At 32.5% G+C, this 24647-nt stretch overlaps 1 protein-coding gene across 21 annotated transcripts in view; it reads left to right on the plus strand.

Moving 5' to 3' along the window:
* SYNE1 (spectrin repeat containing nuclear envelope protein 1) overlaps window positions 1-24647 on the plus strand; it is a 567155-nt gene that overhangs the window by 108376 nt on the left and 434132 nt on the right. For all 21 annotated transcript variants that reach the window (XM_031937596.1, XM_031937595.1, XM_031937611.1 and 18 more), the window contains one exon: window positions 8954-9015. In XM_031937596.1, coding sequence (XP_031793456.1) covers window positions 8954-9015 — 62 coding nt within the window. The remainder of the gene's footprint in view (window positions 1-8953; window positions 9016-24647) is intronic.

Genomic DNA, 24647 nt, shown 5'->3' on the forward strand with positions numbered 1-24647 from the left:
ACTATTCAAAATTTACTCCCTTCATAAACAATTTTGAAGTAAATAATTTCCCATAAAACAAAGTAGCATATTTTTAGAAATGCAAAAATTAAAAATAATCTGCAATATTTTCATCCTTTTTCTTTTTTTCCTTTTTATGAGATTGGGTCTCCTTCGCTTCCTTTGGTTGGCAGTGACGGGATCACTCAAAGGCTTAATCCTACTGATGATCAACATAGGTTTAACTTGCTTAGTTTTTGACCTGCCCAGAGTTTACACCTTCTTTAGCAGCTAGAATTCCTGTCCTTTCCCCATCAGAGGACTCACTGTACTAGTGTATAACTGTGTACAGACACTCAATGGGCTTTAGCCCTAGTGTTAGCCTCAGAGCTTCCAAATTTAAGAAATTAACCAGCCTAAATACAGGCATTATAGGCAAGTGGCACCATCCCTGGATTCATTTTTTACTCTTGAAGGGAAACATGTTGACATTTGGTTTTATGGCACTGGAAACAGCATGATAAACTTCTTGTTGGTGGGTTTTTGTTTATTTACAGTAGCATGTGAGCAGTTTCTGGTCACAGAAAAATGCTAGAGGCCATGCCTTACTCTTATATTTCGTTTGCAACCCTTCTTTTCTGCAGTTTTTAACTTTCATTGCCAATTTGTTCTTTGAAAACCTATTCTATATACAATTTATTTTTCCCATATAAACTTAATAAAATATTTACTTAATTCCTTAAATTATCATGCATATCACTATTCATTGATTGAATGGCTCTGAAAACCTTGGCATTGATAATATAAAAATACAGCATTGAATTTATAATTCTAATTTTTAAAAATAATCTCTAGTTAGTTATAATAAAAAAGATGAATTATTAGATTTTAATAGTATAATAACCCAAGCACAGTAACAGGATATGTTTTCTCTCTTTTGTTTCTGTCTGTCTCTGTCTATCTGTCTCTCTCCCCGCAGTCTCTCATGCACACACATACACACATACACACACGCACACACACACACACACACACACACACACACACACACAAACACACACCACCACCACTATGACCACCAAGTCCAGCCCTTAGCCAGAGTGTCAGATCCCATAGGCTTTTAGTGTTTACATTTTACATTACATTGCATTTCAGTCAAAGAGCAATTTAATTTTAATTAGTAGTGTAAAATTTCCAAGCCTGAGTCAAGGGTACACTATATTATTGGTACTTCTCAAATAGGTATATTGCAGACAGAAAGCTTTGGGCCTAACTAAATGAATGAGTTATGGCAACTGGCCAGCACAACATACAAAGAATGTTTGGGCTTGTTACCTTATTGGCTATTTATAATAATAAAGAACAAAATCATTTTGCTGGAATTTTGCCACTGTGGTAGTTCTTTCTGCTTAAACAAAATATATTCTGATGTCTCCACAAGGATATGGTTAAATATTTCAATGAATTAACTCAATTTTCCTTTCAAAAATGAAAGGTTTAGGCTAAAGAGAGCAATGTTTCTCAAGCCTTGTGGTCTGTTGAGCAGGATGTTCTGTGCAATAAGAAGAGAATTTATGTGAGAGAATTTCAGTACTGATATTTTCCACTGTAACCTATAAGATATAAGATGTGGAATTCATTATAATTGCAGAATTTTAAATTTTGAAAATAGGCTTGTTTCTCTTGCACAATTAAAAGAAAAATCATCGCACTCCCATCTCTTATCTACTCGCAGTTCAATCATTTATGGATTTCCTTAAGATATTTCAAGCCACAGAATTTTTTTTTTTGGCTAGAATAATTTGAAGGAGGTGAACTCTAAAGTTAGTTCTAGGTCTAATGTTCCATGGAATGCCTAAGCTTTATTTGCCTGAGGTTTTTAGTTTCAGTGAGCCATGAGATTTTTATATAATTCTACTCCCACCACACCATTTTATTTTGAAAATATCAGGGGAAAATGTTAAATAATAGAATTACATGGAATGTGAGGATTCAGTAGGAACTTGAATTATTTAATTAGTATTAACATTTAGTAGCCACAGATCCTTAATTTCATTTCATTGCCCTACTATATTTGATACTCTTCAATTTACTAAAGGATATCTAAACTGTCACCATGTAAAAAAAAGTATTTAATAGTTTTTCCATTGAGAAAGCTATTTTGGTTAATCCATACACCAAAGGGGATCTCTTATACTGCATGATCTGATTTGACTTTTATCATTCATCATATTAAGTAAATTATCCCTGAATTTCCATTCATTTTCCCTCTCCATTTTCAATCTTTACAACTATGTCCAAAAGTCACATTTCTGTCTATCTTTCATACCAGTTCAACTTTTCATTTTAATTTAGTTCCTATTTTAAAATCAATTAATCTGAACAAAACACACAGTTCTAGGTAATGGGGAAAATAGAAAGTTTAGATAAATAATAGCACATGGCTGTTTTCATGGAGCTCATGGGTTAATAGGGGCAGCTTTGTTTCTATCCAAAGATTACATAATCAACAAGCATAATTATTATAAAAAGATTGTTTAGTAGATTGAGGATCAGCAAAAATTTATATTTCTCTACTAGAACCTCCAAATAGATAAATTCATTTGTCCTATTGATCCAAATAATTCTTAATACATATTTATGGATTGTAAGTCAGATGTTTAGATGTAATAGATCATTTTGATCATTATCTGCCTAATTTACTGATCCTCTCTGGATAAGGGTAAATGCACATTTTAGAGATAAACCTGATAAACTTAGTCATAGGTGCTATTAGTCAAAAGAGAAAATATTTAATTGAAGTCTTAAAACCATTCTAAGAAAACTAAATAAGCATACACAGTTCTGGTTATACCTAATATAAATAAAGAATAAATTATGTGAATGGAATTGTTGGGAAAATGAATTAATCACTGGCAGACTTCATTTTTTTTTCTTGAGAAAAATAGTATGGCCTTTTGGATAGAGAAATGGCCTTGAGTATGCTAGACTTCAATTCAAATCTCACCTCAGATATATTGGCTGTGTGGTTTTAGCAAATCAATTAATCTTAATTTGCAGAAAAGACACTGACCTGTATTGCCTCATTTATAAATAACCTATACCTTTGAAAGTACAGATCTATTCTCGAAATATAGAAAAAGTTCATGATAAGATTGCTTATTTTTATACATATTCCTATAATATCCTCTTAAACATAGCTCCTCGTACAGTGAAAACAATCCATAGTTTGGTTCACCCAATACCAACAAGGTATTATGAAGAATCTCAGTAAGTTTATAGTTATGCATACTGTTAGATATTTATTTTCAAGATAATTCCTCCAGGGCATGTTTTTGCAAACTTTGTGGGTAAACTCTATAAATTTCAGCATTTTTGCATTATAATAAATTGCAAAAGCAAGAAAAAAAATCTCAATTTTTGACAGATGAAGACATGCTGAGATCATGAAATTTAAGAAATGAAATATTTCTTTAGAGGAAAAATAGGAAGAAATTATGGCATAAAAACCAGAGTTCTTTTTTGTTTTGTTTTGTTTTTTCCTTGTCTATTTTTTTTAATTAGGATATAGTTGGCTTTGTCTGACTGCTTAACTAAAAATATACTTGGAAATCCCATTAAAATTTGTTTTCACAGTTCAGACGTGTAGAAGGAAATTTGAAGTGTAGAGGAATTTGTTGGAATTTAGAAACATATAATGCTGCAAGAAGATATAAGCTGAGCTTTCTAAAAAAAGATCTTTTAGCTAACATCTAAATATAAATACAGAAATTCACTATCAAATAGAGCAACAACAATAGCAATGGTGGCTCATGAAGGTGGTGACTTTGGCATTTTCCTTCCCTTTTCTGCCAGATTTTCTTTTTTTGAGGATTTCAGTTGCCTCTTGATTTGTTTTCACTTTTATAGTCTCACCCAGATGTCCTCCACTATGCCTGCCAAAGTCCCCACCTTCATAAGCCATCACTTTCCAAAAGTGTGAATTTCTGAATAAATGTATATTTTCCCTTTCATCATCATCTTTCTGCCATTAATCCCATTCCATCAGCAAAAGCTTTTTCTATAGAACTCTGTTTCAAAATTTCATGGTACATTTTCTCACCTATTCTGTGAGCACATTGACACTTGAAATCATTTATATTGCTCCTGATTATTCTATTATTTTTCCTTGTGAATTCCTCTGTACCCATCCCTTCTTCCTCCACAAATCATATTTCTTGCTCTTTAGGATATCGGGCCTGAAAATTTTTATGTGAGCATTTCTCTTCCCCTCTGTCAAATTTAAGATTAAATCCTTTTTACTTAAGATTGTTAGACTTTATAATCTCCATGAATAGAGATTCTATAGTGCCAATATTGGTAGGAGAATGAAGAACACTAGAACTTAAAGCTGGCAGTGGTGCCTCCTGTATAGTGTGTGGGAGGATGTATCTGCCTTACTTAAGTTGCAAGAAACAGCAGTATACAGCTGATTTTCCTGAATTAGCAAAACATCTACCTTTCCTGAGTAATTTAGCCCATTAACCATTTAGCTACTGAACAGTTCCAATATTTGGTTCTCATAAAAAACATTTAAATATTTTTCTTAATTTTAAGAGAAAATATAGTAGTAGTACTTTAAGAAAAGTATAAGAATTTCAAGAAATTGGGACATCAAAATTATTTTATTGATGGCTAAGCTTTCTTCTTTAGGCTACTTCTTCTAAAGATTTTTTATAATGTTCTTTGTTTAGTTTTCTTGAGGTTTATGGGGCAGTTTTACTTTCAACAGATTAATCTCCACGAGAATAGTCAGGTATTAAAGTCTTTATTGTCTTCTTCACCTGATGCTCAGCTAGCTTTCTCCTGGTCTTCAGAGGGGACTTAGTTTCAGTGGAGAAAATGCAGGAGAATAGGTCACCACGGTGGTGTGAGATGAAGTGAGTCTGAGTCCAAGGGTTTGTGCTTCAGCCTCCAGCCACCACAAATGGAATGAATCTGTCTTTGCCTCCCTTGGCTGAGTTTGTCTCAGCTTATATGTTCTACACTGAATATAAACCAATCATTATATTTGTAGGAAACCATTATTTGTTGTAAGATTAAATCAATTGTACTGAACTTAGAAAACTATTAATCACTATGCTAAACTAGATAACTATTGTCTTTAATAATTCCATTGACTTAGCACCTTGTAAGAATCCTTGTTTCAAGTTCAGAGTTCTGACCCATAACATAGGATTATTCAATTTCAGCATATTGTATCTCATTCCTGAGCTTTGGGATGCTTTCCTTAAACAAGTTTGTAGGTGATACAAGTATTCCTAATCTTATTTTAGAGACAATCAAACAGAAACTCAGAAATGTGGTGACTTGTTCAATATCATACAGGGAGTAGATGCTGGAGTGATGATTTATACTTGCTTACCAATTCAAGGCAGTAGCAATATGTCTTCTATAACCCTGCTTTATACATTGTAGTTTGTCTGGGGGACACAAAGTTATGATTATCAGTAAATGTTTGATTTGTATACCTACCATACACCTGCTTTTTCTTTATTTGCTACTTCTAACCTTAGATGAGTATATCTACTCTGCCCCAATTGTACAATTATGATGTTGGGTCAGATAGAGAGAAAGAGAAAGAGAAAGAGAGAGAGAGAGAGAGAGAGAGAGAGAGAGAGAGAACAGAAAGAGAACATAAGAAGTAGTAGAAGGGATTTGTGTGAAATGCAAAACAGAATTTTTAATATGAATGGATATCATGGAATGTTAGTGTTGAAAGGGAACTTAGATATCATTAAGACCAATTCTTTTATTCTATAGATAAAGAAATTTAAATACAAATTAGAACCAAAATGTGTTTCATCTACTAGTCCTTTTTTATTCTGATTCATGATCTAGTCCTTTTAGATTTAAGAATGACTTGCTGAAAAAAAGCTCCTCCTAACTTTGTACATAGGTACAACTTCTCTAGGGATCATGAGTTGATTTTCTTTGATTAGGTTCTGAGGAATAGAATTCTTATCTGGAGCTCTGAGATAGATTGCATGGAAGTTTAGCTTCCTTTTTAGAAATACAACACAACAACAGGAAGAATATTGAGCTTGGAGTAATAAAACTACGGATTCATCTCAGTTCTGATACTACCAGTATGAACTTAGTAATTCGTGGCATTTCTCTGTGACTCAAATTTTTCAGCTACAAAATAAAGGAGTTGAATTACATGATTTCCAAGGTTCTTGCCCATTCTAAATTTATGATCCTATGATCTTGTAAAAATGAGCTTAATCTCATTAGATTGTGAATTCCTTGAAGAGAGAGACTATATAGTTGCCTCTTTGTATCCCAATCTTTAGTACAGGAAATAATAAATAATATCTATTGTTATAAGTAATATGACAAATTATAAATGTTTAACAAATACCTGTTGGCAATTCTTCCTGTCTCCACTCTCTCTGTTCCAAAGCATTCTCCACGTTGTTGCCAAATTAATATTCCAAAAAATTAGATCTGAACATATCCCTGATCTATTCAAAAATATTATTTGTCTCCCTCTTGTCTCTAGACTAGAATACAAGATCCTCAGCCTGCTGTTTGGAGCTTTACATAATTCATCTCTCACACTTTTTTATTACATGTTAATTCCCTTGATACACATTCTGTCTCAAAGTGACTTGCTAGCTATTCTCTCTACATGTCATTCTACCTCCCAGCTCTGGACCTTTGCCTATAATTCACCCTTTCCTTGTTTTTGTTTCTTCAAATTCCTAGTTCTTTAAAGCACAGTGTAAGAATAACCTCTATTCTGGGACCTTTTTTGATCACATCAGTTATTAACATTATTGAATTTGAAATTATTTTATATTATTATTTATATTACTGGAAAAAGTAAGTCCTTTAAGATAATAGAGATTTCATTTTTATTTCTGTGTTCCCTACACCTGGCATTGTGACTTGCATTTACATATTAAGTGCACAATAAGAGTATTGAATTGAGTTAAGCTTATTCTTCATTGAGTGTGATGTTTAGCTTTTATATAATTTCTTTTTTTGGGGGGGGGGATATGAACCAATTAATATTTTAAGGAATTTAATTTATGGAAGAAAACAAGAATTTTCATAATATTGACAATAAAAAGATGATTGTGCAGAAAACTGAAAATCTACTATGAACAACTTGAAATTCCTTTTTTTTTTGTTGTTTTTGTTTTTCCCTTCTTCTCTCTCTTTTTTTTTATTTAATAGCCTTTTATTTACAGGATATATGCATGGGTAACTTTACAGCATTAACAATTGCCAAACCTCTTGTTCCAATTTTTCACCTCTTACCCCCCGCACCCCCTCCCCTAGATGGCAGGATGACCAGTAGATGTTAAATATATTAAAATATAAATTAGATACACAATAAGTATACATGACCAAAACGTTATTTTGCTGTACAAAAAGAATCAGACTCTGAAATATTGTACAATTAGCTTGTGAAGGAAATCAAAAATGCAGGTGTGCATAAATATAGGGATTGGGAATTCAATGTAATGGTTTTTAGTCATCTCCCAGAGTTCTTTTTCTGGGCATAGCTAGTTCAGTTCATTACTGCTCCATTAGAAATGATTTGGTTGATCTCGTTGCTGAGGATGGCCTGATCCATCAGAACTGGTCATCATCTAGTATTGTTGTTGAAGTATATAATGATCTCCTGGTCCTGCTCATTTCACTCAGCATCAGTTCGTGTAAGTCTCTCCAGGCCTTTCTGAAATCATCCTGTTGGTCATTTCTTACAGAACAGTAATATTCCATAATATTCATATACCACAATTTATTCAGCCATTCTCCAACTGATGGACATCCATTCAGTTTCCAGTTTCTAGCCACTACAAAAAGGGCTGCCACAAACATTCGTGCACATACAGGTCCCTTTCCCTTCTTTATAATCTCTTTGGGATATAATCCCAGTAGTAACACTGCTGGATCAAAGGGTATGCACAGTTTGATAACTTTTTGAGCATAGTTCCAAACTACTCTCCAAAATGGTTGGATTCGTTCACAACTCCACCAACAATGCATCAATGTCCCAGTTTTCCCGCATCCCCTCCAACAATCATCATTATTTTTTCCTGTCATCTTAGCCAATCTGACAGGTGTGTAGTGGTATCTTAGAGTTGTCTTAATTTGCATTTCTCTGATTAATAATGACTTGGAGCATCTTTTCATATGACTAGAAATAGTTTCAATTTCTTCATCTGAGAATTGTCTGTTCATATCCTTTGACCATTTTTCAATTGGAGAATGGCTTGATTTTTTATAAATTAGAGTTAATTCTCTATATATTTTGGAAATGAGGCCTTTATCAGAACCTTTGACTGTAAAAATATTTTCCCAGTTTATTGCTTCCCTTCTAATCTTGTCTGCATTAGTTTTGTTTGTACAAAAACTTTTCAGTTTGGTATAATCGAAATTTTCTATTTTGTGATCAGTAATGATCTCTAGTTCTGCTTTGGTCATAAAGACCTTCCCCTTCCACAGGTCTGAGAGGTAAACTATCCTGTGTTCCTCTAATTTATTAATAATTTCATTCTTTATGCCTAGGTCATGATCCCATTTTGACCTTATCTTGGTGTACGGTGTTAAGTATGGATCCATGCCTAGTTTCTGCCATATTAGTTTCCAATATATAATTTCTTAAAATGTGGTAATATTATGATATGTGCAACATCTGTCATAGACTTGACACATTATAGGAAACTTCAAAATCTTAGTGTATATTTATCACATAATATAAATGATGAATTAATATATATTTATTATGTAATAATATAATTGATGAAAATCCTTTGAGGTTAATCTTCCTTTACTTTCAAGTAAATTGCAGGCAAAAAGGAATGAGGAGAAACAGAATTGTTTCCTGTAGTTATGTATTATGGTGATATTTTCTATGCTGTTAGCTCTTAGTAGGCTCTGATAAAATCTAACCAGGATCATTATCCTTCTTTTTTAGATGAGCAAGAAATAGTGCAAAAACGGACTTTTACAAAATGGATCAACTCTCATCTGGCTAAGGTACTAAATACTATTGCAGTTTAATTATACTAGGCACATGATGCAAAGAAAGTATTATTGCTACTTACTTGATGATTTTGGAATCCATGAAAACTTAGTCCATGGCTATAAAGCAATGTAACTTATTCATCAGTGAATTTCTTTTGGAAAAGAATAATAAGTAATAATCTTATATATGTGTCTATCAAATATAAATTATCTGTGGTCAACCCTGTTAATCTTTGTGAAATATTTCAATATTTTTTCTAAATTATGTGTTCATTACACATATATTTACTAATGGGAATTTTTTTCTCATCTTTGAAACTCCCAAAGTGAAATACAGAGCTAGATAAGAGTCTTTCAATCCATCTGGATGACTGTTATAACATTATAAAAGTGTTACAGAAGGGCTACTCCTTAGCTCCATGATCTTTTTGCCTAAATCATTCTCACCATGGAGCTTCAGACATTCTGACCTCATGAACTTATTCATAACTCCACATTAACTCTGTTATCTATTTTTCATCTATGTTGCAATATATGGTTAATCACAATCTAATCAGGAAATAGTCAAGTCCTGATGACTGAAGGAAATCCCCCAGCATTATTTAGACTCATAATGCATATGCCTATTGGGATTGAACCAATGACTATATTTTACATAATTCTTTGACAAGTGTTACAGGGGAAGTGTCTGTTCTGTGTGGGTGGCAAGGAGGAGGATTGTTTGTTGGTAATTTTTTTTCACTATTTGGGACCTAAAACAAAAATTAATTCTTAGGTTTTTGCATTTTATTTGGAAAAATGTAATGTTCTGGGCTAGCTTTCTGGAGGTCTCGGGACCAGCCTTGGTCTTAGCAGAATAATCACCAGAATAATCAGTGATAAATCCAAAGTCTTTACTGTCTTCTTCAGTCTTCTAGTCTGCATCAGCATTCTCAATCAGTCAGCCAGTCAGCAGTCTGCACATCTAAATGTAATTCCCTGCTTTCTAGAGCCCCCAAGTTGGAGTGACAAAATGTACCACTGCTTTTTAGAGCCCCCACACTGGGGTGGATTAAAATATAGTGTCTAGATTAGCTCTCTGGCGTATCTTGGGACCAGCCTGAGTCTTTGGTCCTAGTAGAGAAATGATGAAATCAGGAGAGTCACCAGGATGGTGGGAGATGAAATGTCTCTCTTCTAGTTCTTGTTGGCTCTTATATATTTTATTGTAATTACATCATTACAGCATACTGATTATGTGTGAATTTAGAGAACCATTACATTAGCATGCTAAATACTAAGTATATATGTAAATTAGATAACCATTGTCTCATTAATTCCTCTGAGTTAACACCTTGTTTCAAAAATATTTCTCTAGAGTTCTGGCCCATTACAGAAAAACAGATATATACTTCAAGAGAACCTCAGAGTTCATACTGTCAAATCTTTGGATTGAGGCTATTATCCCTAGACTGAAAGGAACAATGAATTATGGTTAAGACTAAAAGAAGTTTCTGAATTGATGATGATGGGGGTAGGGAAAGAAGACTTCTCATAATGCCTTAAAATTCATTCTTTTCTTTCTCACTGTCTTTTTCTCCATCTGTACTTTTTTAGACAAGGAAGAAAGGGGGAAAGTAGAATAAAATAAGGACCCTTCCCCTTCATGCAGACATAGTAGTTGCTTAGTATCTATAATAACAAACAAATTCTATGGTTTTGGAAATAATTCTTGATTGGGGCAAGGAAGAAAGAGGGAGGGCTTGGTGAACAGCTTCCTTGGAGCCCATCTTGGCAGAGTTCAAGGTTATGGATCACCTGTGGAATTTCAATAAATCCAGTGTATTCAAGTACCTTCTGCTTCTTAGAATACCTGTGTATAAATACCAGTTAATTTAATATGGAATGGATTTTCTTTTGATAAGTGTAAAAGGTTGGAGGATTCTAGGAAGACAGTGGAGTAGAATGGTAAATTTCAAGCTTTCCCAGTTTCCCCCACAAATAGAACAAATTTGCACCTTAGGGTGAACATAGACTGGTGAAGAATGAACAGGACTTGGGGATGAACAGGGTCTTCCAGTTATAATTCCAGATGAGCTGAAGGAAGATCTCAGGCTAGGGATTAATCTGTCTGAAGTGCAGACACCTCTGGGCTAGCTCTGCAGAGTCAAGAAGGGACCCCTAGGTCTAGCTAGATATAGCAGGAGCTTCAGCAGAACCACAGAGACTTTCACTTTGTTTGTCAGTTTGGGATCTAAGTCCAGGAGGACTGAGTGAACCTCAGCTGAGGCCCAGCTGTGCTGCTGAGATGCAGACCTGGGCTAGAAGAAACCAGAATCCAGTGAACACAGAGGCAGTAAGGCAGGGACACTGCTGGCTGCAGCAACTTGCAGGAGGGTGGATTTCTTGGGATGGGATTCATGGTCAGAAGAGAGAACTGAATGGAAGCTTGAGGCATTATCCTACCACCCCACAATTATACTAATACTTCTTATTTAAAAAATGAATTGACAAAGAAGAAAGAACCCTACCATTGGAACAGGAAAGACTAGGGTTCATCTTCAAAGGAAGACACTTTAGTTTAAAAAAAAAAAAAAGCTTCTATCCCAAAGAGTAATATGAAATGACTCTCCACACAAAAAGAATTTGTAGAATAACTCAAAAAAGAATTTAAAATCAAATGAGATACATTGAGGAAAAACTTTTTTAAAAAATCCAAGAAAAACAAGATAACACAAGATTATGAAAAGAAGAACTTTTCAAGTAGAAAAGGAGGTATAGTATCTCAAAGATGAAAATAGTTCTTTGAAAATTAGAGTCAGACAAGGGGAAGCCAGTGAAGCTATGAGAGACCAAGAAATTACAAAACAGAATGAGAAAATACAACAGAATGTCAAACATCTTATATGAAAAATGACAGATTTGGAGAACAGATCAAGAAGAGAAAATATAAGAATAATTGAACTGCCAGAAAGTTGCGACCAAAAAGAGAACCTTGACACAATAATGCAGGAAATAATACAAGAAAATTGTCCTGGAGTGATAGAACATGAGGGGAAAATAGAAATAGAAAAAATCCACTGATCACCACCTGAAAGAGACCCTTTGTGGAAAACAGATAGGAATATTATTGCCAAGTTTTGAAATTCCCAGATCAAAGAGAAAATTTTGCAAGAAACAAGAAAAAAATTCAAATTCACAAAAGCTACAATTAGAACTATATAAGACTTATCAGCAACCACAATAAACTACTTTAGGTCCTGGAATCATATCTTCTGACAATCAAAAGAACTAGACTTATAGCCAAAAATATTATACCCAGCAAAATTATGTATAATTTTTAATGAGAAAAAATGCATATTCAATGAAATACAGATTTTCAGGACTTTCCATCAATCAAACCCAAAGTTAATAGAAAATTTAACATATAGAAGTCAATATCAAAGATCAACTTTAAGGAACTTCAACATAGACAAACTGTTTAAACATGGACAAATTCTTTGTGATTTTTTTAAATATAAGAAATGTATACTATATTATATATAATTTATATAAATATACTATATATGTATACATATCTTATATACTATATGCTTAATATTCACATCAACAATAAGGTAGCTCAAAAGAAAGAGTGGCAAAGTTAAAATAAAAATAGTCATGTTATAAAAATGAGATGCAAAAGAAGAATAGACACAGAGGCATTAGAGGGGGGAGGAGGGCTCAAACTTCTGAAAACCTATTTACATCAGGAATGTGTTCAACAGGCCACACACTGCATATTTCATGAAAGGTATAGCATCCTCCAAAATATATAAATAAATAAGGGGGGAAGTATGAGAGGATAGGGAAGCAAAGATTGAGGGAAGCCACAAGGGAGGGATCTTTGGGTAGGGAAAAGTTAAGTAATAACAAGACAACTTATGCAGCAGAATTTAATTAAAGAGTCAGCAGGGCTAGGAAAGACATGTGTGTGTATGTGAGGGGGAGGGTGTATGTGTATAGGAGAGTATGTATATGTGTGTATGTATCTACATAGGTAAACATAAATATATGTTTTTCTTAACTGTAACTTGCTTGGGGGAAGTGGAGGGATGTAATGTGGGGAAAATGAAGTAAATAAGATGGGCAGAGAGAGTCAAAGAGCAATTTACAAAGAAGTAAAGAAAAAATGGACACTCAAATATAATTTCTTCTACTAACATATATATATATACATATGTATATATATACATACTTCTTGATCTGATAATTTGTTGTTATATATTTTGAATCCTACTTTGTTCTGCTGGACACATGACAATGTTCTCTTTTGTTTTGTTTTATTTTGTTTTGTATTCCTTTTCTGTTTTTATTTTTTCTTAATCTTTTTTCAAATAAAAAATTTAAACAAATATGTGAAAGGTTATTGTCATATTTCCAATAAATGAGAAGTATAGGAGGGAGAGAAGAGTTTTTCTGACTGAAAAATTATTAAAAAAGAAAAATATGAAAGGGCATTCCAAGTTTTGAGTTTTTATACTTTGGAATGCCCTTTTGTACTTTTCAAAATGACAATAAAAACACTGTTAAAAATGGCAGAGTTACTGTTTGTAGGATGTATAGGGCAGATTTATCAATTAATTCTTCTTCCTAGTCTTATTAGCAGGTAAATATTTCATGAATTTCAGATGAAATATGATCTGTCTTCTTGATTAGACTGCAGTAGAGTATGATTGCTGCTGTTTATGATTCAGCAAGTTGTGTCAGGCCTAAAATGACTTTGAGCACCCTTGAAATGGTAATTCATTATAGAAAAGTGTTTGTTTAAATCTTGTGTTTAAAACTGCAGTTTAGTTTAACATGTTTAAGTCTTTTTAACGGGTTTATATTCTTGTCTTCCTAAAATATTGAAATTCAATACTACATATTTTCTAAGATATTTATTTTTATTGAATAGATTGAATAGCATTACAATATGTTATAATAATTTCAGTCTATTTCATTTCATTTTATCCCATTGTATGTTAGTTGCCTATTTTCATAAATGAAAATACTATTTAGAAATTATATTGGAATTGGAAGTGGGAGAAAGCTAGATTCAATTCCATCTCTGATACTGACTGACCATTGACTAATTTCCTTACCTACACAATGAAGATAATAATAGTAATTATAGAATTCACCTCAGAGGATTTTGAAAGTTAAATTAAATAATGTATTATGGTTCTTTGCAAACCTTAAGGACCTAAAAAATATCCATTATAACTAGTGCTATTGCTGTTGATACAACTCTATTATGACTGCTATCATTCTCACTGTCTCAGGAAAATTGCATGTTCATACCTATTTTTGTGTCTTTAGTTATGTTCTCCATCTCGTGACTGCATTGTCCTCTCTTCTTCTGAATTAAATCTTACTTACTTACTTATTTACTTTTAAAGCTAACTCAAGTCATATTTCTACCATGGATCCTTGGCATAACCATAAGAGAACTGACTATGTAGTTGGAGAACTAAGTTTAAATCTTGCCTTTTGAACTTATTACCTAGAGCCCCATGTTTATCTTACCTACATTTTAATTTGCTCAACTACAAAATGAGGGAATTAGGACAACTGGTCTCTATTGTCTCTTCAAGACCTAGAACTATTAATCTAGCACATTTAATTATTTCTGTATCCTTTAAAACAGTCACTCAATCAAGATTTATTTTTTGATCCATAGTTTTGAATCATAAAGAAGCATTTGGTCCCCTCTTCTCTTTATTTTTCATTATGGTTTTTTGTGTGTTAGTTTGTCATCTCCTACTAGATCACAAGCTCCATAAAGTTAGTTATCCAATCAGCAAACATCTATTAAGCACCTACTTTATGCCAGACACTGTTCTAAGTTCTGATGATACAAAATAAGGCCAAAAAAACCATTCTGTAATCAAGGTAGTCTTTATAGTATGTAGGGCAGATTTTTAGAGATAGGTGCATCAATAAAAATTTTTAAATAAAAAAGTGCTCATCAGTTGAATATTGTCTTTCTCTTATTTTTAGACAAAAAGATCAGTGCAGGTAGCTATATGGCCTGTGTCAGCTATTGTCATTTTAGCCATGAGTTACTAATGGGATTCCTAAATTAGCCTTTGATTTAAACTAATTTGGTTTAAACTGTCAGAATATTTATCTAGTACCTATCACAACTAGCCAATCATGGTATTGTTATTTTTAACATAATCTTGCTAGGAAAGTAATAATTTAATCATAGAATCACAGAACTCATCTTATTCTTTGCCTCTAAGATAAATTTCTCGTGAACAGTTTTTGACATACATTTCTCTCAGATTTTCCTTAAAAATCTCCCAGGAAGCAGAAAGAATATGATTTTTATGGTCTTCTGCAGGACTAGTTTAATATCCCACTATCATATTCATTTATAGTACAGATATTTCTTTACATAAAAAAAATTAGAAATGCTTAAGGAAGATGTTGGTTGAGAGAATATGTTTTCATCATTATACTATGAGAAACATAAAAGAAACTTCGAATAAGGATGTGCATCAAAAAAGGAAAATACAGAAATCGCGATCTTTATTCATGTGTTTCAATATAAAACACTGAAAAGCTGAAATGAGAATAATATCTATCTGGGATTTTATACTTCACAGTGACAAATTTTCATCAAGCCTCACCATGCCATGGGACTGAAGTGAATAAGCTCCTGTCTGTAGTGGTCAATCTGAACTAGGTGAGAGTTGTGAGTACTTAGTGAATGCAACATTATTAATTAAAAAGCCAAGAGAAGCAGAAAAAGGCAGAACTAAAGGAGAAACACAATCCAAACATGAAATAAAATGAGATTTTTAAGTAGACAGAAGAGGGGACAGACAATCGGAAAAATGCAAGAGAAAATCCAAGAGTAAAAAACTAAGAAGAAACCAGAAACTGGACTGGTCATGGAGTGTTGGCTAAAGGCCTTCTTTTGATCATGAGTGACATTTATGTTTTTTTTTTTTAATACCCTAATCTCCATTCCTAATATAAATTATTATAGTCCAAAGTTTTGGCTTAATGGACTACAGTTACTTAATGGTATCTTTATGTAGAATGAATATGCTAATCAATATAAGAATATATAAGCTCCATGAGAGCAGAAATGTGTGTGTGTGAGAGAGAGAGCGCATGTGATTTCTTTTTGTACCATTTGTACTTTGCATGGCATTTTTTATATATTAGATAATGAATAAATGCTTATTGATTTGAAAGATGAAGGGAGGGTCCAAATATCATACCATTAGTTTACATATATTTTGCCTCATCTATAAATGGTGAGAGTGGTTCTGGGTTAAACATGGAACAGAAGTGAATCATTGTGTTCAATAGTTGTAAAAATAACTGTTAGAGGAAAATCTATGAAATAAAAGTACATTAGGGGAAGAATTAATGGGTAGTAGTAGCCTAGGAAGAAGAAGAAGAAAGAAAGAAAGAAGAAGAAAAAAAGAAAAAAGAAGAAAGAGGAGGAGGAGGAGAAGAAGATTCAAAGAAACATAAAAAATAGCTGAACTATGTTGTTCAGAAAACACAGACAAGCAGAATACTTTTGTTATTATTATGTTAAATTTAATATACACAAATAAATATCAAGTTCACTATTACATATACAATACCCTTCTGTTCATCTTTGTATTTTAAAATTTACATATTTGTTTCTTTTTTTAAAATTTATAATAAAATAGAAAATTGAATCAGAAAAGCAAAGATTAAATTGTCAGTATTAACCTGTAACTTAAGAACTTTTGGTAGGATTCAATTTCATGGGTAACTTCCAGTTGATTATGACACTAAATTATCTTTCCCCCTTTATGACCTATAATAGCTAAATTTGTAAGGTTTTTTTTTTTTTCTGAAAAGAAATGTTGATCCTAGGATTAGGTTACGACTGTTCTGAGAATTCTGGTCAGGGTTTTGGGAATATATGAGTGTACTGTCTAGATAAGAGAACCATCTCTTATTGTAAGAAACAATGGGAAAATGTCATTTATAAAATACTTGAAAACTGCTAAAGCATTCAAAAAGCTTGAATAATGTGGTAGATTTGAGCTGTTTCCAAGATCTGGCTTGTCATCTTCCCTTCCAGTTTCATTCTTGTCTGGAACAAATTTAACTGCCTTAAAGGTACAATATAATAAAAAAAATATTAAACCTACAGAAAGTCAGGGGTTAACAGAACAGACTATTTACCCTATCCTGTAATCATTTAATCATCCAAAGGTATGACAATTCTGTTACTTTTTCGTTCCTGCTAACCCATGAAAATACTAACGCTTCTTAAAGGAAATAGAGATTGCTAAATGAACTCAAATATAAGTTGCTATTCAGAGTCAGAGATCAAAGTTCTTGGATCCCATACAATAATAATAGATACCAAGTCAAAATTTATGTTTCCTGAACTATATTGATTACACAGTTATATGGTTTAAATCTGAGAATATGTTATTAAAACTCTAAAACTTATTGTAAAGAATTGTGAGACCCTATTTTTATGTTGGAAACTGGAATATTCTACTGGAAATGAAAAATGCTCTCTCTCTCTCTCTCTCTCTCTCTCTCTCTCTCTCTGTATATATATATATAGTAGGGTGATATGGATACCAGTAAAACATGTTCCCTAAAATTTAGTTTTATAGACCACATCAATAGAACCTTAAGATCACCAGAAATAAGAAAAAGTAGATCATGCTCATCATGAGCATTTCATATTGAATCTAATTATGATTCCACAGAACTTATGTTTTATGGTTAAAAAATGCTGACCAGAATAGGATAACCCATCAATCACTAGCATCAGCCATCACCATATATGCAAATTTTTCCATCTCCTTTCTTCCTCCTCCATTTTCTCTCTTTCCCTCCCTCTCTCCACCACCTCTTTTGAATAAAAATATAGGATTTTCAGGTAAAGTGGTATAACAATAAATTTTGACAAGGATAGGGATTAATGTGATGTTGGCTGATGGCACACATGCATATACATGGAGAGATATACACATATATATCTGTATACACACATAACACATATACTTTTGTCATGGGGCTGTGGCCATCATCTTGTATTCTGAAACACAGAAACACAGACAAAGTATGCAATCAAGAAAACTTAAAATAGATCTTTAAAAACACTAGATTTGTTACTCTTTAAGCTTTGGGGAAAAGAGGAGTCATAAATTCTTGTGTTTCATGAATAGCTAATGAACTGTCATTTCCCCTATAAATGGTTCCTATAGGCCTGAAAGAGCAGAATTTCTTGATACAAAAAGTTCTTTCTCTACCATGGCATTATTTTGCTTTGTTGGTTTTAATTTATATGAGAACATAGGCCTAGAGCTCCAATAATTTGAAAAAAACACTAGCTTGAGAGAGGATGGCCTTGATCGAAAACTCAGTATATCAATATCAGTATATCAATAAATAGCAAAAATAGTGTTTGTGCAAGGTTCTATGACTTCTAGTCAAGACTAGAACTGATGGAAATTGCTTTTTTAGATTCAAAGATGCCTCTGCTTCTGGGGCTAAATGAGAAACCTTTTGAAGTTTAAGCTGTTCTGCCAGAATTATCATTATTGTTGGGAATCATTAGATAAAATAATACCCCCACCCCAAGTCCCTACAAAACATGGTTAATCCTTTATAATATTGGAGGTACCCATTGAAGGATGGTTTCTACATCTTTATTCTTTAACAGCATAAATAGTGCCCTAAGAACTACATTCCATATTTTTTTGTAGTTGGTATTTTGGGGTTTGACAAATGGCATATACTGGCATAACTATTTGAGGGCTGGCATAACTATTTTGGTCTTGCTGAGAAAGATTTTTAGAATAAATCAACATGTCACTAAAGTACATCACTAATTTTCAACTTGCAGGTTTTGAAAAATATGGTTCATAAATTTCTGGAATGCCTCAAGGACAAATAATATGATGTATGGTAATATTATGAAACCAAATTTAGAACTCTTTCTTTTAAACACTTCCGTTCTGCACATCCGTAGATGTGCAACAGATTTAGTTTGATGAATATTGCTAGTTGTCATATTGTGGAGGAAGTGGTTGTAGAAGATATCAGTCATGATAAAATAGTTATGACATATTTAGGTCTCTATTTTTTATTATAAAAATAAAATGGGGTTTGTCTATATGTGCAAAAATACTTATAGCAGATCTCTTTGCTATAACAAAGGACTGGAAGATGAGAAGTTATCTATGAATTGGGAATGTCTGAAGACACTATGATATATGAGTATAATGGAATACTATTGTTTTGTAAGAAATGATGAAAAAGATGACCAGAGAAACCTTGGAAGATTTGTATAATTTGATGCAGAGAATAAAACAAAAAGGAAGCAATAACAATAACAAACAATAACAAATTGTAAAGACAAATATTTAGAAGATACAAGTACTTTGATGAAATCAATTGCCTACCATCTTTCCCAAGAACCATATATATAACATGGTTTATGCCTCTTGAAAAAGATAGACTCAAATTGTGTAATGTGACACAGATTTTCAGATATATCCATTTGCTTTTCTTAAATATAAATATTTCTTATGAAGATTCCATGCTGAATTTGATGGTAGACTGGAGAGGGAAAATGGAGCTAGGGATGAGATTTCCCCCACCCCAAAAGAAATAAAGGTTATAGAAACATGTTTTTGAAATGAAGAATATATTTTCATGTAGTTGAGGATTATTTTTGATCTGACTAATTTGTATAAATTATCTTATTAGAACATTTCTATTCTGAGAGGGGAAAATGTCCTAGTTTAAGCTTAAAACTTTCATTGTGTATCCCATTATAATTTTATAATTTTTATTTAAATTTTTTTTCATAACCAGTGAGAAGTGTCATTTAGTTTGACCATTGCACCAATCAAGGTAATAATAACTAACATTTATATAATCCTTTAAGGTTTGCAAATAATTTTACAAATGCTATTTTATTCTTACAACCCCTCCTGGGAGGTAAGTGCTATTATTATCCCTATTTTAGAGATAGGAAACTGACAGAATCAGAGATTAAGGTGCTTTCTCAGAATGATATAGCTAGTAAATAGAAGTTGATTGTAAACTCAAGTCATCCTGACTCCAGTGAAAGCACTTTATACACTGTACCATCCAGATATCCCTATACAATAACATGAAAATTAAATAAAACATTAACATTATTCTGAGAGGGGAAAATGTCCTAGTTTAAGCTTAAAACTTTGAATGTGTATCCCATTATAATTTTATAATTTTTATTTAAATTTTTTTTCATAACAAGTGAGAAGTGTCATTTAGTTTGACCATTGCACCAATCAAGGTAATAATAACTAACATTTATATAATCCTTTAAGGTTTGCAAATAATTTTACAAACGCTATTTTATTCTTACAACCCGTCCTGGGAGGTAAGTGCTATTATTATCCCTATTTTAGAGATAAGAAACTGACAGAATCAGAGAATAAGGTACTTTCTCAGAATGATATAGCTAGTAAATAGAAGTTGATTGTAAACTCAAGTCATCCTGACTCCAGTAAAGCACTTTATACACTGTACCATCCAGATATTCCTATACAATAACATGAAAATTAAATAAAACATTAACATTATTTAGTTCTTTTCTAGGATATGATGCCATTTGGAATAAGTTTACAAATTTTATACAGTTTATGACCATTTTATTTCCTTTCCCCACAATACTTCCTACATTGGTGGATAAAGGTAGCATCTCAGAACTTTGGCTCTTGTTTTAAGACTATTTTACACCCGTGGTCTCAGATCTTGGCATCTTGACCAGATCTATGCATATAAATTTAGGCCAGCAAGACTGCATAAGGAAAGAAGCAGTTGTATGAATCATTGTTCTGAAGCAATTCTCTCAACTCGATTAAGAAGAAATTAATATGTATATCTGAAATTTATATGACATGAACTTTTACAAAGCATTTTGCATGCATTATCTTATTTGATTGAGATTATATCTAATCATAAGAGATTCTTGCTTCTTCCGGGTATTTACTACTAAAACTGTCAACATAACTGTTTATGTTAGCACAGCTAAACTGCAGAGGGCTGGACTGGATATGTTTAGCTGTGTCTTGTTCATGTCCTGGGGCACATATAATGCTAAGCAGTCAGTGGGCCTAGGAAGGTCTTCAGAATCTTAGATAGCTCCTACATGTCATAATAATAATATAAAGCTTAAAATTATGACCAGGACTCTTAAAAGGAAGGAAGGTAGGAAAATGATATTAAGAAAATATACTTTTAAAATTAAATATAATTTTACTTTCCTGCAAGAGAAGGTGATTTATGTTCATGTTTCATGTTTCAATTTTTTTTATCAGAATATTTCCTGGATATTGATATAATTCTTAGGAGTGAGTTATTAGAAGGTTAAGAATTAGATGATTGTATTTAGTGGTGAAAAATAGAGCACTATTACTATTGAGTTAATATTTAATTTTATTAAAAAAATTGAAATGAAAGAAAAATTTAAAAATTTTAAATGAAAATTGGAAAAATGAAAAAAGCAACTCAAAGAAACTTTAGGAAGAACAATTCAATATTTATATTCAGAAACTGGTAGTAAATTGCTTTTTAGTAGTTCTCTTCAATTAAAAAGTGGTTTTTAACAAATTATCTGCTGCTGAATAACAAAATAATGATGATATATTACATTGTAATACTTCTATATTATAAATATTGTGACAACAGTAAGATGAGGCAAAGTGTGGAAAAAGAGCACAATCTGTTCTTTAAAAAAGCTCTTATTGAATAGAAATGCTTACAAAACCAGAAAGATATAATCATGCCCCCTCTTTTTTTTTAGTTTTCCCAAATGTGAATTTTCCAAACTTGGTGTAATTATCTGTTTTTTGGGTTTGTGTTGCTTTCAAAGCAAAGCTTTGATACTTCCAAAATATATAAAAAAAAATATGCTAGGGTATTTATCCCAAAAAGAATGCCATTTCTTTATTTAGCACACCTTATAATTCCTTCTAACAATTAAGTATGTCATCCTTAATATAAAATCTATTATTTTCTGAATATTCAAGGCAGATAAGCATATTGAACTTTTAATTTTAAATTTTAAAGATGCCTGGTGTGGAGACATATACACAGTAATCCAAGGTATTGGGGGACTGAGGTTAGTGGATATCCTAAAGTTTGGAATTTTGAACTGCCATCAGTTAATCTGATCATGTATCTATGCTATTTATTATTAATATACCAAAGTGTGGAGGAGATAACTACTAAAATGCCTAAGTCAGAGCAAACTGGCCCACGTTGGAAATGGTGCAGGTAAAAACTCCCATATTGATTAGCTTGATTACATTGACTAAAACATTAATATGAACCTTGTGATTAGCTCATGATATTCATAGTCTAAGTGACAAAAAGATACCCAGTCTTAAAAAAAAACAAAACAAACAAAAAAAAAAAACAATGTAATGAAGCAAAATTAGGTACTTTTAAAAATTAGTTCTAGATTGATAATGAGATAGAACTGTGAACTTTAAGGTTACTGATCCTTTGCCAGTTGGCTACTATTAAGCTATCTAAAAGATATTACTAGATTGAATTTAAGCTTAATCTTTTCCCCTGTCTATTCTGATTCATTTGGCAGTTGACCACAAAAATCAATACATTAATTGCCTATAGGTTGTTTCTTTTTTCCTTCTGAAATTATTAGCCAAAGAGAACAGAGCCCTCAACTTCCCTTTCATAAATGGAGCATTTCCAGAATGTATATCTCCAAGTGATTGTGATAGGAAAGCATGAAATATTCCCATAATGATGACTCCAAATACATTATTTTTAGGTCTGTGAACATCTACTGCCCTTGCCAAACTTTGTTGGTTTGAGATCCTAAGAATTGGAAATGATGAGAGTCAAAGGAGGTCTGTGATTTTTTTTTAAAATGAAGTTGATATTTAAAATGAAATTAACATCAGTCCTCATGAACTTTAACTTTCTAAATACAGTAAGAATCTAGCTGTCAAGATTTTAGTTCTAAAGAAGCAGTGAAATAGTTGTCTCTTTTGTTGTTCAAAGGAAAAAAAACTAGTTTTTATCATTGCTTAGTAGTCCTTGTTAAACGAAATTGTCACACAAATCAACATGTTGTTGTTTTTATTATTATTATAAATGGTATACTGGATGCAGAGTTGGTCTGCAAACTAGGAAGACCTGGTTTCAAATCCTGCCATTGACACATAATTAGCTTAGTAGCTCTTGACTAGTCTAGTTTGCCAAGACTGGCTCTGTTCTTGTCAGTCCTCTCAGATTATAAATTGTAGAAAAGGTGCTGATTTGCATTGTAGAAAAAGTTTTCTGTTACAATAGGTTGAAAAAATATTACAATGAATTGACAAGTAATGGCCTAAGCCATTGAAAAAGAGGAAATTATGATTCTCCAAGAAAATAAAGAAGAAAGGAAAAGGAATAATATTTTACCTTTGTCAGGGGTGCTAGAAGATAATTACACAGAAGGTTTTTTTTTTGTCTTTTTCTATTTCTTTTTCTATTCTTTTTTGATAAAGCTTTTTATTTTCAAAATCTATGCATAGTTTTCAAATTTCACCCTTACAAAACCTTGTGTTCCAAATTTTTTTCTTCCTTCCTTCCCTGTATTCCCTTCCCTAGATGGCAAGCAATTAATATATGTTGAACATGTGAAATTCTTCTATACATATTTCCACAATTATCATACTGCACAAGAAAAATCAGATGAAAAAGGGAAAAAAATTAGAAAGAAAACAAACTGTGAGCATACAATAACAAAAAAGTGAAAATACTATGTTGTGATCCACATTCAGGCCCCACAGTTCTCTCTTTGGGTGCAAATAACTCTCCATCACAAGACTATTGAAACTGGTCTGAATCACTTCACCATTGTAAAGAGCCATATCCATCAGAATTGATCACCATATAATCTTGTTGTTGCTGTGTACCATGTTCTCTTGGTTCTATTCATGAAGTAATTTGCTTTTTTTCTGAGGCAATTGGGGATAAGTGACTTGCCCAGAGTCACACAGCTAGGAAATATTAAGTGTCTGAAGTCAGATTTGAACTTAGGTCCTCCTGACTTCAGGGCTGGTGCTCTCTCCACTCTGTTACGTAGCTGCTCCATGAAGCAATTTTTTAAACAAAGAATGAGGTAACAACAGTTTTAGATAATCAGAAGCAGAATTCAAGCACACCTTCAATCTTATTGAACACAAAGCTATTCACAATATTAAATGGTGTTATCATCAAAATGTCCAGTCCATTGGAACATAGAATTGACTTTATTCAGATATTGTCTTTTGTCACAACCCAGAGTTTATGAATCTCTTAAATATAAGCTTGGAAATTAGTTTGACAATTTGCTAAAGGTATAGAATAGTCTACACATAGACTTTTCTCTCTACTTATTGTATCTTATTCTTAGGTTTATTTTTTAAGCATGCATTTTTGGCTGCTGTTTGATGATGCTTTATAAACTAGCTTTGACCCAGGGTTTTCCCCTGAATTCTATTGGGAGAAGTCCAGCTAAAACCAAAGCTTCCATATTAGTTTCTGTGAGAGGAGGGATGAATTGAGCTGGATAATGATTCTCACTAATGCCTGACTTGGGCATTGCCCACCTACAGTTAATGAGGGGATAG

This window comes from Sarcophilus harrisii, chromosome 4 (genome assembly GCF_902635505.1).
Source record: "Sarcophilus harrisii chromosome 4, mSarHar1.11, whole genome shotgun sequence".
Taxonomy (NCBI): domain Eukaryota; kingdom Metazoa; phylum Chordata; class Mammalia; order Dasyuromorphia; family Dasyuridae; genus Sarcophilus; species Sarcophilus harrisii.